The sequence below is a fragment of the Musa acuminata genome, chromosome BXJ1-3 (genome assembly GCF_036884655.1).
Source record: "Musa acuminata AAA Group cultivar baxijiao chromosome BXJ1-3, Cavendish_Baxijiao_AAA, whole genome shotgun sequence".
Taxonomy (NCBI): Eukaryota; Viridiplantae; Streptophyta; class Magnoliopsida; order Zingiberales; family Musaceae; genus Musa; species Musa acuminata.
In genome coordinates this window covers 7,884,468-7,898,708 of record NC_088329.1, presented here as the reverse complement: position 1 = coordinate 7,898,708, position 14,241 = coordinate 7,884,468, and the positions used below count along the sequence as shown (strand labels likewise).

At 39.7% G+C, this 14,241-nt stretch overlaps 2 protein-coding genes across 4 annotated transcripts; both read left to right on the top strand.

Moving 5' to 3' along the window:
• Nucleotides 1–68: 68 nt before the first annotated feature.
• Nucleotides 69–8,229, top strand: LOC135620089 (MLO-like protein 13). Of its 3 annotated transcripts, none has more exons than XM_065122720.1 (14): nucleotides 71–568; nucleotides 1,639–1,696; nucleotides 3,224–3,450; nucleotides 4,733–4,849; nucleotides 4,948–5,008; nucleotides 5,107–5,207; nucleotides 5,609–5,683; nucleotides 5,805–5,893; nucleotides 5,978–6,027; nucleotides 6,999–7,039; nucleotides 7,147–7,353; nucleotides 7,427–7,494; nucleotides 7,620–7,680; nucleotides 7,774–8,229. In XM_065122720.1, exons 1-14 carry the CDS (start codon nucleotides 446–448, stop codon nucleotides 8,011–8,013), a joined length of 1,518 nt encoding a protein of 505 aa, XP_064978792.1. In that variant the 5' UTR covers nucleotides 71–445; the 3' UTR covers nucleotides 8,014–8,229. The 3 variants fall into 3 exon arrangements, 2 of the variants coding, with proteins under 2 accessions (XP_064978797.1, XP_064978792.1); XR_010489628.1 differs by having other exon boundaries at nucleotides 73–568; nucleotides 7,427–7,532; nucleotides 7,774–7,838; XM_065122725.1 differs by lacking the exon at nucleotides 4,733–4,849 and having other exon boundaries at nucleotides 69–568.
• Nucleotides 8,207–12,784, top strand: LOC135620096 (aspartyl protease family protein At5g10770-like). Its single transcript, XM_065122737.1, has 4 exons — nucleotides 8,207–8,344; nucleotides 9,520–9,899; nucleotides 9,995–10,237; nucleotides 11,362–12,784. The coding sequence occupies exons 3-4, from the start codon at nucleotides 10,144–10,146 to the stop codon at nucleotides 12,630–12,632; spliced, it is 1,365 nt and encodes a 454-aa protein (XP_064978809.1). The 5' UTR covers nucleotides 8,207–8,344; nucleotides 9,520–9,899; nucleotides 9,995–10,143; the 3' UTR covers nucleotides 12,633–12,784.
• The last annotated feature ends 1,457 nt before the right edge of the window (nucleotides 12,785–14,241 follow it).

The following is a 14,241-nucleotide window of genomic DNA, read 5'->3' as shown; positions in this document are numbered from 1 at the left end:
AACCAGTGTTTGACTGTACCGAAGCTAAAAATGCCAAAATCTCCTGCTTCGGATGTTCCTCACACGTTTCCTGACTCACCGGAAACGCTCCTCCAGCTCCACATGTGCCCTATCTCCGTCTTCCCTTCACTTAGCCGCGCCACGCACTGCCTCCAGACGCAGTACCCTTTCATTCTCTGGTCAACTGTTTTGTCGCCGTTCCTGAAGACCAATTTGCTATGTACCAAATGGAGGCACACAAGCGTATCTCAAAATTGACTAGGAAACGCTTTACTTTTGGCCCACTAGCAGCATCCTCTGCTTCACCACAGGTTACATTCTTCGTTATCCTCCTCTGAATCCAATTCGCCAGACATTCCCATCCCTTACTTTACTTAGAAAAGTTCTCCTTCCCTTCATCGTATCCTACTGGCTTCCATGCTGAGCTTGGTCTAGGAAGGAGGCAATGGCGGGTCCGGAGTCTCATGAGTCACTGGAGTACACGCCTACGTGGGTGGTCGCCGCCGTCTGCACCATTATCGTCGTCATCTCTCTGCTCGTCGAGCGCTTCCTACATTACCTTGGAAAGGTACGATCTTTGCTGACGCCTTTCCTACCTTCTGACTACTAGCGTTGGAAGAAAAACTTCATCTTTTGTTCAAGCCGTGTACCTTTATTGTTAAAGTTTCCTTGTTCAAACCGATCTTGTGATTTGTTCATTCTATTAAAAAATGGAATTCTCTCTCCCAAGAAAAAAAAAAACAAATCTTTTTTCTTCTGGTGACAATTTTCTATACAACCACTAGAGATGGTCGGGTTTTGTAAGGTATCTGAAAAGGTTGGAATGCTTGCTCTTGAAATGATAAGATTCTTGATGTGATTGTAGGTCTTTCGTTCTTTGTCGTTCCCATCGTTGGCTTATGTTTTACTCTTTGGTATGTGTTCAATGTGTTAAATTCTTCAGTGAGGAATGGTGGTGATAGTGGCCCAACTGGTACCTCCCTATGCAACTGATCATAGCCGAAGAATAAGCATCTTTGTGGTTGTGCCTTTAGGTTTCTTGTTCATTCCACCTGCTCTTTTGATGTCCACTGCCTTATTTCTGTTCACTACTCATACGTCCATGAACTGCCTAGGATTCTTGACTGCACAGTATGGTGCCAACTCAATCAATAACTTACGAGCACACACTGATATGATAAGCCGATGCCTCATTTAAATTATACCAATACACCGACTAAAAAACATTTGATCTGGATATGATATTTATCGCTCAACCACATGGTGTAAAAGGAAGCAGAGCAGCCAAAATTTGAAGAGGTTCTAAAGAAGCTTCAAGTTATTTTCACGTGCATGTAGTGGTGATTCATTGTCCTTTTCCCTTCTTGTGCTCCTTATGCCCACCAAATTTACAGAGTTAAGCATAAAGTTTTCACCGGAGAAAATGGCATGCCCTTTTGGTGCATGACTTTGGAAAGACAGTCTTGTTCTCTGTAGGTCAAAGCCTCTGAAGTTTAGTGCACAGACCAGTTCCATTCTGCAAGTCTTTTGACAATCTGAAGTCTTGCCAACACTGTTTTTCCTTGCTGTGCAATGCTTTTTTTATGCTGCTGGAGTCATAAACCGATACTTCACTTGCTTTTCTTGTTTTCCTTTCAGTTTTTGAAGCATAATCAACAGGATGCACTTTATAAGGCTTTGCAGAAGCTAAAAGAAGGTTAGTTCTATCAAAACTAGATTCCAAAATTCTGTGCAGATATCACCAGGTTTCTTGTATGAGAATATGGAAGTTTTTATATGAATATATATATCCATGAGCTACTGCCTAGTATCTTGAGAGTTTGTATAAACCTTCTGCTTATGAAGCCTGACGTGCTCAAATGCATATGCAATTTGAGATCCTTTAGGTGCATATTTTAGCAACATGCACTAAAGGAAGTCTTCCAAGCAGTTAAAACATTTTCTCCTACCATGATCCGAAGATTGGAAATTTAACACCACTTTCATCAGACCATTGTTGAAACATTTTAAGATCTCTGACCACCTATGAGTGACTTCCTCTCTCTCGCTGTACACAAAATGGATTAAAATTTGCCTTAAATTGTAAGTAATCTGATTCTTATAGTTGTAATTAAAAATTCAAAATGTGGTGAGGGTTTGCAAATGTGAATTTTCAGATGACAGTTAGATTGGAAATCTGGATCTACCATGATACATAGTAGTTCGGGATAACCTGCATTGGCTTGATCATGATCAGCATATCCAAGGAAGAACATTGGTGGTAATCTGCACCAACTTCAAGAGAGAGGAAAAACCCCACATTAGACAAGAACAAAGCTGGAGGCTGGACACAATGTCATGTCTCAAGTCCCACATGAAGATGGTGGACAAGTAATTGATAAATTGGATTGGTCAGAGAGTGTAGGAACATACAAGTATCTTTCAGATTGGCTACTACCCTTCATATATAGATAATTAGGGAACAATCTTGTCTAATCAAACTCACAAATGGATTAGGACTGAATAATTCTAATTAGAAAGGGATGAATCCCTTTCTGGATTTCCCACTCAAGTATTTGAAACACATTTTTTCATTGACATCTACACTCTGGGGAATGACTTCCCTGCTGTGAGTCCTCCCCCATTTTTTGTGTGTGTGGCAAATACATGCATAAATAGTAGTACAACAGCGGAATGACTATTGTTGAGGTCAACAGTAGTGTTACCCCACAGTCAGATGATCTATTAGGGCAGCCAGGAGAGCATCGCTCAGCTGTCACATTCTCATGCATTTAGCTATAGTCAGAAAATATTCAAAGTTGTTCAACTAAAGAACATTTGGCTTTGACAACCTCAAGTGATCTGTCACTCTCTATAAATGCAGCACTCCTGGTCCAAGCTAATTGATTTGTCCATCAAGTTTTTGAGCTCAACTTCCAAATCAAATCACACCCATAGGGTTCCTTTCATGGTTGTTTATGTTGATGAAGGGGTATACTTGTTTCTCTTAGACACATGAATCAACTTCCTTGGCATGTATCATTTTGAGGATGAACAAATGATCCATTTTGAGTTTGATTAGTCTGACTCATCATAATATAACATCAATGATTCATATTGCACATTTTTATTTCTTCCGAGTAGGGCTTGGGAATTACTAAAAGCTTATATTTTATCTACTTTCTATATCATTATGATACTATATTGTAAGGATGTGACAGAATTTGGCAATATCTGTATGCAGAGTTGATGCTTCTTGGCTTTATATCCCTCCTGTTAACAGTCTTTCAACGAACCATCAGCCGCATTTGTGTCTCAAAAAGGCTTTTTCACCATATGCTTCCATGCAAGGAGAATAGCTTTCCCCCCAACCAGGAGGTCCATCGTGCAAAGGGCTTAAAACTTCAACTAACATGGAATAACCGGAAGCTTTTATCTGAGGATGAAGACTCTGATTTTTGCATGAGACAGGTGAGTTTTCTTTATTATTTAAGGATAATATATATTAAGACTTGATCATGCGGATACAAAATTTGCATGAGATATCCGCCAATCTAGCATAGGAAGCAAGAGCATGTGCCTCCCTATTACACCCTCGAAACACAAAACTACACTTGGATAAGTCCACTTTGTCAAAAATCAACAAACAGTCACTAGGGATATTTCGGAGATGCCAAGGCATATCCTCAAAATTGTTGAAAATCTTCACCATGCCTGAAGAGAGTCGGATCTGATCCAAATGTTGTTAAGCTACCATTTAACGCAAAACGAAGGCCTTCCAAAATTGCTGCACATTCAGCATGAAGAACTAAGCTCATGCCTCTTGCTACAAATCTGGCAGCTATCAAGCTTCCTTGCTGATCTTTAATGATAAACCCACCTGCTACATTATTAGAACTCAAAAAAGAAGCATTGGTTTCTGCTATAAAGCTATAATTGGACAGCCTACATGTAAGATCTTGTTGAATCCAGAACTCTATCTTCCACAAATCCGTAACTCCCAAGCCAGATGAGTCACTAAGCTTATATGTCGTCAAATTTGTTCTGAACCAATTTGAATTTGACCAGTATCACCATATTGGAAATCCATGTGATAATATAGTATTTTGACTATTTATTGATGTTATTTAGGTTATCAAGCTTGTGATAAGTTGTGGTTCTAACAAAGTGGGTGATTGCATGTTAAGTTCTCTTTTACCAGTTGATATAAGAATTTGTCTAGCTGAAGGTTCATATATGAAATAATTGATCATAGGTCTGCAAAACTCTCGAACTTAATACCGCTACCCATGCATTTTTGTACATGAACATTTAAACATTATGTACATTCATGAACAGCGCTTATTTGCATGCATATATGCATATGTATATGGTCCATAACAACCTCTCATTTACATAATTAATGATACAATGCATTTTTGTTAGACACAATCATTTTAATAAGCTACATTTATAAAGATTTATATTTTAAAAGGGACAAAGGACCAATATTTGAGAAGTTAAATCTGTAACCACCGTCTCGGTGAGTACATATGTTATGTTCACTTCATATTTGGTTGCAATATAAGTCCACATATAAGTTATGTTTTGTGGAAGCATCTTGATAAAGGAACATACATGAAGTATGTATGCATGTATCTTTTTTTTTGAAACATGTATATTTAAGTTTTAACAACATTCAAGTTTCTAGTGTATGCAAGAAAGTCATTGTTGGCTAGTTGCATAAGTATTAATTAAGCAGTAACTTTCTCAGGGAAAAGTTCCACTTTTGTCGCTGGAAGCATTACATCAACTGCACATTTTTATATTTGTGCTAGCAGTAGTCCATGTTGTGTTCTGTGCAACGACCATGGTTCTAGGAGGAGCAAAGGTAGCCAACAAGCATTTACAGAGGAAATAATATGTAGGTGATGGAAATAGATGACATTTGGACAGAAGGAACTAAAATAAATGATTGATCTTTTGCAGATTAGAAAATGGAAGCTCTGGGAAAATGATATCAGGAAAGGGCAGCCAAAGAAAGAGACATGTAACATATTAATTTATCAGTTTCTGGCCCTCTAACTTTGCGATCATCATTTAAGAGTGAGATCTTTTTGTTATTCTGTAATACAAGATTTCCTGCAGTATCTACAGAGGAACTCTCTACACATGTTCAGCAACATAATGAGTTTGTGATGGAGCATACAGAGGGGCTTCAGCAAAGATCAGTTGTCTTATGCTGGATAGTAAGTTGATTCATCGTTTTTTTTTTATATTGCACCAATTGGCTTGTAGGAATCATATGATTGTTATTTACTTGATGAAAGAGGGCAAATTATTCTCTTCTTTGACTGTGAGTGCAAGTATTCCAGCCTGTTACTTTAGTTTTCATAGACATATTTATATTAACTAGCATTCAGATAAATTCTTAGATAACAAAAGCAGTCCAAACTCCAAACGTAGAATAGTGCAAAAGCATTACTGGCCAATTTCATACTTGTCCTTACAAAAATACATGTACACTGTATCCCTATAGATCTTGAAAACTATTGAACTATGCAGTAGCCATGGCCATTTATGCATTGTTAGTATCTTTTCATTACTTGGTGAATTACCAATTCACCCATTGCTTTGTTATCGAATGTAGATGTCATTCCTGAAACAGTTTTATGCTTCTGTTACCAAATCAGATTACAGAGCATTGCGATCAGGGTTTATAATGGTAAGTTGCATAATTTTTAGGAAAATTATGGTGATAATTTTTTCATTTAATTTGTCTATTTGTGTACCATCCCCCTTCTTTTTTTCTGATCATTTCTTGTTATTTCTTGATATCACTCTAGAAACACTGCAGTTCGAACCCAGACTTCGATTTTCACAAATATATGTTACGAACTCTTGAGGATGATTTCAAGATTGTTGTTGGTATAAGGTGGATAATATGCAAAGGGAAGTTCCTTTATTACTTTTAATCAGTTTTGAATCCAGCTTAAATGTGTGTACTATGTCAATGCAGATGGTACTTGTGGCTTTTTGTAGTCTTATTCCTCTTGCTGAATGTGAATGGTATGTTGAAAATAAGTTATATAGCTTTGATTGCATTACCACTGATAATCAAACAAAACCTTGTTGAGGTTGCTAGTTTTGGATGAATTCAACCATTCAGATACTCGACTCTGGCTATTTTCTGAACTGGCATTCGGGTACAGAAATATACATTTTAGAATTTATATTTTAGAGATAGCTAGAAATATAAATTATCAGCAAAACTTCCTGGTCTACTATTGACTGATAATGTATAGTACACATAATAAGTAGTTCATTCTAGGTTTTCTATTTAGACATCATACCAAGAATCCCAATTAATTGTCCCCACATTAATTCTAGTTCATTCTACATTCAGATATCATAATCCCAATTAATTGTCCCCACACTTCTTTTTTCTGTTTTGGCTGATAATAAATATGGGATATAGTTTCAAGATGAAAAAAAAAACACCAAGATTTTCTTTTTTCTCTTCGCTTGTGCATATGCTATATCTTAAATTAGATATCAAAATTCTACAGATAAAAATCCTTCTATATGGCTCCTAGACCTTTATTATTATGATAACTCGTCTCACATGACCAAGTTCCAGTGATTTATAGTTCACATCATCTCCATAAGGGTCACAAAGAGAAGAAAAAGAACCGAACCTTGTCTAGGATTATTTTGACTTCAAATGTGAAAAATCAATGAAAAGGGAACTTTGATATGGTTGTAACCTTCACTCTTTTAATATTAACAAACCATGTTTTTTTTTTCTCATCAGGAGAATTTTAATAAGGTACTAAAGTTTGTAAGTTCAGGTTAATCAATTTTAGAAGAACCAACTTTGTGCTCCTGTTTTCTGTGTTTTTTTTCCTTTTAAAGTAACTTGTGCTCATGTATCTTTACAATTTGAAAGTTATTGTTGCACATAGTATTTGATTTGCATTCTGAATTCAGGCTTGATGTTTAAAACCTATCCCAACTTTTGTTTAATTTATTCCTTGCAGGATGGCACACATTTTTTTGGCTGTCTTTCTTGCCTCTAGTTGTAAGTATATGCACCATTGTAACAGCTATATCTTTTTAGGAAATCCAGATTAAATGTAATATCTCAGGGCAATTCAAGACCTTATTTGTGGATTGATGAAATTTCAGCTTCTGTTAGCTGTCGGTACAAAGTTGGAGCATATTATAACATGTCTGGCTCAAGAAGCTGCTGAGAAGCCCACAGATGGTCAAGTACCAAAAGTGAAGCCATCTGATCATCATTTCTGGTTTAATCAGCCAGGAATCCTCCTTTACTTGATACATTTCATCTTATTTCAGAATGCTTTTGAGCTTGCCTATTTCTTCTGGATAATTGTAAGCATATTCATGAAAAGAACCACATCTACCCTTGATCTGCATTAATTCTGATTGATATTGGTATCCGCAGAGCACCTATGGATTTTACTCCTGCATCATGGAAAAAGTTGGGTATATCGTCCCCAGGCTTCTTGTTGGGTATTAAAAGGACAACCGCTAGTACTTTAATTAGAGATGTAGATGCTGATTCTTAAATTTCAGAAATGCTGTTAAAATCTTTAACTAATCTTCTTTGTTTTAACTGAGGAGTTTGATCTTGACAGTGTTATTATCCAAGTTCTCTGCAGCTACAGCACTCTCCCATTGTACACCATTGTCACTCAGGTTAGATCATGCAGCCATTTCTTTCCTAGCCTTTCAGAATGTTCACTGCATCTATATGCTAACTCAGCTTGTTTAACGCATCAAATTGTGAAGATGGGTGACATGTTCAAGCAAGCTATCTTCGATGAGCAATTACGATCAACTTTGCATGGTTGGGCTGAGACTATTAGAAAGAGAAAGGAACCAAAAACTTCTGGTGTTTCATCCTTTATGAAGGTGATCAATTCCAAAAGCAAAACGTCTGTGTCTGGCAGCAGAATTCAGATGCAGAATACAACTTTGGAAGCTGATGGAAGTTCTGGGGTTGCTGAAAGACCAGTTGCGTTGGAATGAATTGCCTTGGAATCAAAAGAACCAGCTGTCTACTATACCAATTTGCCTTGGACTTCTGGAGTTAGCAGTCACAATCCTGGATTGATTCAAGCATTTGTGTCCATGAAGTTTTTTCCAAGTTTTGTACAGTATGGTGTCTTTATATTGTATTTAACATGACTGTCGATAATGCTACACAATGGTTGATAACTTGATACCATGAAGTTGGTTTGAACATTTGTTAAATAGGTTTCCTTTCCGTTCATTGGCTTCATCGGGCACTGATTTGGGTTAGATCGGGTTCAGCAGAACACGTATGATGACTATGAAGGCAACCCTGCATCCTCTCTAGGTACAAATCTTATGTTTTTCTTTTGCTCATTGAAAGTCTATTCTCAATTATCTATCTCATTGTTTTTAACGTCAGAATAAGAATTATGCTTTTATGTATGGAGACCACCCTTAATATTCACATCAGAAGAGGAGAATCCCACTTAATGGTGTCAGATGCCGCAAAACATGTACACTAGGAAGGATCCATTTGAGAAATAGACAATTGATACAGGAGCCCACTATCGAAATATATGAATCTGAAACTGTCAGAGTATGATTGTAGATTTGACTGCACTTCCAATTTTCATTTTTGCAACATAATTTAAAAGCTTTTGAACATTAGTACAACACAAAATCAGAAGCTTATTTCCTAGATGTAAAGGTCATGATTTTAGTATTGGCTTGCAAGTAATTTGTTTTTTGTTTTCATTGAAACTTTTCAATGTCTCCAATATCAGTGCTTAAACATCATTATCCTAACATGGACTAGCCATGAATAACTGTGTTTTGACGCAAGATAATGACAAATATTCCTCAGTGCTGTTATAGTTTGTGGATTATATTGTAAATAGTCATTACTGGAAGTTCCAATAGGTCCATACTGGTTTCAGCAACCTATAGAATTGTCACCCAAAATAATACAAGACTATAAACTGCTTCTTTAGAGGATGAGAGACCTGTCTGACTATAGCTTTTGCCAGTCTTATGATTATTCTTCATAATCAGGCGGTAGTTGATTGGTTTTGGATCCTTTTGCCAGTTTTTTTTAGTCCCTCTTGGCATCGTGATTACAATTGTTTCTTGGCATCACAAAGCACCAAGCATTACAGTTACTGAATGTCAACAACAATTATGCATCAAAAGGTTTTTTCTTTAGTTTATTCTTCTGGACATTGATTTTTTATGTAATGAAATTACAAGCTTTAGATATCCTTTAGCCATTGGAAATGAAACTTATCATAGTGCTATGTTCATGCATAAGTCAAATTCTGGTGATACTTGATGAATTGAGCTAACAAGTTTGTTCGACATGTCTATATCACTGAATCAATACCGATATTGTACTAGCTGTGAGTTTCCACATAAAACTGAGGTTAAGTTGAAAAACGAGTCATTGATCATGCTTCTCAGTCACTATAGAGTAGATATTAAATTGAAATGATATCATGCACCTTTTTTTTGCCTTTTGCTTAGGACAAATTCAAGAAGCCTACCGCAAGATTTGCTTCCCGAGTGAGATGAATCTGCAAGGGGAGGAAAGGTGACAAATCAGTTGTCCGAATCATTGTGATGTGTTCTTCGACTACAATAAATAGACTTTCCGATGGAGGAGACCAGACATTAACTCTAGAACCTAATTTAGCTGTTGAATTAGGGACAGGAAATCAAGGAGTTTCATCCAGAAACTAAGAATTCTACCTACTCTATCTTCTTTGCTATGTTTGGGTTTGATGAAGGCCGTCAAAATTACTGACTCGAGTGTTTGACAACCTCGTCAAGATGACTCTCCATTCGCATGGCTCAATCAATTTGGATCATGCATCACATATAAATTTGCTAATTAGTTGAGGATGGTAAGTCGATATTTCTCCAATAAATTGACTATGAGGATAACTCTTTTAAGTGTATTTAGTGTTTCTTTTACTGATCTCTACCTTTTTGTATTCAGGCTATAATAGATGTTTCACCAACCATTGTTTCTTTCGGTGGAGTCGAAAGCTACTCCTCCCGTAGGAGTGTAGTGTAGCACATGCTCTACTGGAATCTCTATATATAGACCCCCTGAACGCCAGAGCTCCTCCACATACGAAAGAAGAGATGGGATTGCTTCTCTTGGTCACTACTTTTCTGCTTACAGTAGCATCATCTCTCAGAGATGTTCCTCGTAGCTCATGTTCTTCCAAGGACAAGGGTAATCTTCTTTATTTCATGCTTCAAGTTTCCGTATTACTTCATGAATTAAGTTTAAAGAGATCACATCACCTCTGATATCCCTATCATCTGCTTTGTCATGCTCGTTCCTTTTACTTTTATATAGTATGATGATGAAGTTTCAGGGAAATCAAGACGAAGTATATGCAAGTTCAATTTGAACCGTAGCCATAAAAATTTCCGGAATCATTGTTCTTCATCAATGTTTAGACGAAACTATTACGAAATGGATCTTTTCCTCCCTGGATTTCTTAGAAAAATACCTCAAGAAGTGATAACAGCACTGCAGCGCGAGTTTAGAGTTCATATTCCTTTCTCAGCATAAGCTCTTGATTTAATTTTATGGAAGTGCAGTATTTTGGTTGAACAGGGATGAAAAATGATTCACAGAAATCCTTCTTCTGCTGTTCATCCATCAATCTCCTTCTAATGATTCCTTCGCGCATCAGCAAAGGAATTAATGGTAGCTGGTAATCTGCTTGTTAGGCAGGCACGCATGATGTGACAAAGAGATGATGCATTCATTGATGTCTTCTCTAAAGGACGAAATAGTCCTCCGAATGCTTGGGGCCACTGCCAACCACCATTTATTCTATTAGTATGAGGTCGTCGGCAGGCGTTTCTACTACTCGTAGCATAATTTGCAGCCTAACAATCTATTGAAATATTCCTTCCTCATCTATTTATTATTGTTTACAGTACTGTCTTGTTCCTTAGATTTTTCTTGTTCTGGGTGGGGTATGATCCAACCTTGCAATTTGTTATGGAATGGCCCACTTGCCATAGATTATCCAATCTAACGATAAGAAGCAGAACTTTTGTGGTCCTTCGTTGTGATGCGATTGCACTGTCAAGTGGAATATGGATTCACTTGACGGCAGTATATGTCATTGCCAAATCTTAAAACCTGTTAATATGCCATTAACTGATGATTTAAATGATATTACAACTTTAAAACTAGTTTAGATAGGTATTTTTTATTTTTTATATTATTTTAATCCAAGTCGACTGATATTAACTACGGTTAGCTATGCTTAACCCATCTTAAATCATCATATGCGATCTTGAAGCAAGCTCCTGTTGATGATGCTTTCGTCTTTGCAGTTGATGAGCTCCACCACCTCAACAGCTCCGGCATCCACTTCACGCTCCACCACCCCAGGAGCCCCTGCTCCCCTGCCCCTTTCCCCTCCCTCTCCTTCTCCGCCATCCTCTCCCACGACGATGCCCGTGTCCGCTCCCTCGCCGCCCGCCTCCGCAACACCACTCTCGCCCCGTCCCGGTCCTCCCTCATCCTCCACCCCGACGCCGCCTCCATCCCCCTCTCCTCCGGCACCTCTGTCGGCGTCGGCAACTACGTCACCCGCGTCGGCCTTGGCACCCCGGTCAAGTCCTACGTCATGGTCGTCGATACCGGCTCCTCCCTTTCCTGGCTCCAGTGCTCCCCTTGCCGCGTCTCGTGCCACTCCCAGGTCGGCGCCGTCTTCGACCCCGCCGCTTCGGCCACCTATCGCTCGGTCCCGTGCTCTGCGCCGGAGTGCCATGGCCTCCTGTCCGCCACTCTCAACCCTTCCTCATGCTCTGTCGCCAACGTCTGCATCTATCAGGCGAGCTACGGCGACACCTCTTTCTCCGTCGGCTACCTCGGCAAGGACAGCCTTTCCTTGGGCTCAAGGCGAGCTCTCGCTGACTTCGTCTACGGCTGTGGCCAGGACAACGAGGGCCTCTTCGGCAAGTCGGCCGGCCTCATTGGCCTGGCACGCAACGAGCTCTCCCTGCTGTCTCAACTCGGGCCAAGGCTCGGTCAGTCCTTCTCTTACTGCCTTCCGACCATGGTGTCCACCGGATACCTGTCGATTGGTTCATACAACCCAGCACAGTTTTCGTACACTCCCATGGTGTCGAGCTCGCTGGACGACACCCTTTACTTCGTCAGGCTGACGGGCGTCACGGTCGGCGGGAAGAACTTGCCGGTAAGAGCGTCGGCGTACACCGGGACACCGACGATCATCGACTCGGGGACAGTGATCACGCGGCTGCCGCCGGACGTGTACACCGCACTCAGCAACGCGATCGTGGCGGCTCTCAAGAGGTACAAGCGGGCGCCGGCGTACTCGATTTTGGACACGTGCTTCAGGGGGACCGTGAAGGCGTCGGCGGTGCCGGCGGTAAACATGGTGTTCGAAGGCGGCGCGACATTGAAGCTGGCGCCGAGGAACGTAATGATCGACGTGGATGATGCGACGACGACGTGCTTGGCGTTTGCGCCGGCAGGGAGGCTGGCGATCATCGGGAACAGGCAGCAGCAGACGTTTAACGTGGTTTATGACGTCGCCAAGTCGAGGATTGGATTTGCTGCAGGCGGGTGCAGCTGATACAGACAGCTGGTGGTGCTGGTGGTGGTGGTGGTAAGAATAGTAGTACACGAGCATTAAGTGGATAATACATTGTGCTTTGGGCTGTTAATGAAAGCTTACACGTAATAATTGGCTTTAATGATTCCCTAATGGGAACTCTTTACACTTCATTGCAGTCTAATATTTGACATACTGTCACCTCATGTAATATAGTGCTGACGACACTATTTACATTAAACTGTAGGCTTTTGGCAAAAGGTAAATCTCGTTGCAGGTGACAACATATATATATATATTTCAATCCACAATTATTGATTGCTGAGTAATATTTACAAGGTTGTAAAAAGATTAACTATCAAAACATTTCCCTGCTCTCTTGATGAGGCTTCGGACTGGAAGACTGTACTCCGACACAAGTAATTGGTAGAACCTTTCAAGGTCCACAAACACACAAGAGTTGATGGTGAAAGGATGAGTGAGGTCCGGAAAGAACTTTGGGCAGGTTTTTGGAAACCAGCCGACGTCTTATCATGATCTTTTTTCTTCAACTATTGCCTTGAAAAAGATGACTAGTGACACTCGAGGGAGACATGATGTTATATAAGCCAGGATTTATTCTCTTGTCAACAGTCTCAACCCATCATTAACAGTGGGGATCATTGAATAATTTGGTTGGTGGTGGTCTACATCAGGTACATATTCTTCCGGTGTGTTATATTTTAAGCTGTTCATGGGCCCTATCCATGATCGTGAGGTTGGGAATATGAAAGGTTAAAGGTCTCTTTAAGTACAAAATAGTGCTTAATAAAGGAGTTTAGGTGCCTCATATATGTTGTCGGCTCTTCAATTCTTTCTTGGAGGATCATATACACTTGTTTTCTAAGTTGCCAATATATGCTACTGTCATCTGTTGGATGGATTCAATGGAGATTTTTTTGTAAGGATCCTTTGAAGCTTGTTGGATTCTGTCAAAAGCCTATATGAATGACAAGGTGTAGGAGGAGTCGATAATGAAAACTGAAAGGAAACAGAGGCTGAGGAATGCTAAGATTATACCTTGATCTACCGTATAACCTACTCCGATGAGGTCTACTTTAGCATCTGATCTCTGACCAAACTCCCAAAACGCATTAGAGGAGTTCATGCCGACAAATGACAGCACTGCAATCAGACATTTTGTTCTCAGAGTCAACAATGTCAAGGAAGACAGTCATACGTTTCCTAGGACAGTGGCGAGGCCCCCTTTTTCAACACACTTTATCATGCCAAGACAATTGCGCCACAGACTCTGCTCGGCCAGAGTGATGGTGCATGCAGCATGCATCGGTCGCAGGACACAGCCCATCTTGTCACGGCTGATGAAGAGGTACAGTGTCCAGAAATCATTCAGATTTGCAAATATTGTAGGTTGGATGATATCCCTGTCTGTGTTCTCTCGTGTGCCAGTGCCAAATTATCGGATCATTCGGTGGAGTGGCTTCAAAGCTCAAGAATCAGTTCAAAGATTAAAGATTTGGCACAAGCAACAAGTTCGTCCAGTGACAGAAAGAGCTGATATGTGCAGTTGTTTGATATGCTAACACAATCGTGTTGATTGGCCCAACAATCCAATATCCTGCTTGTTCTA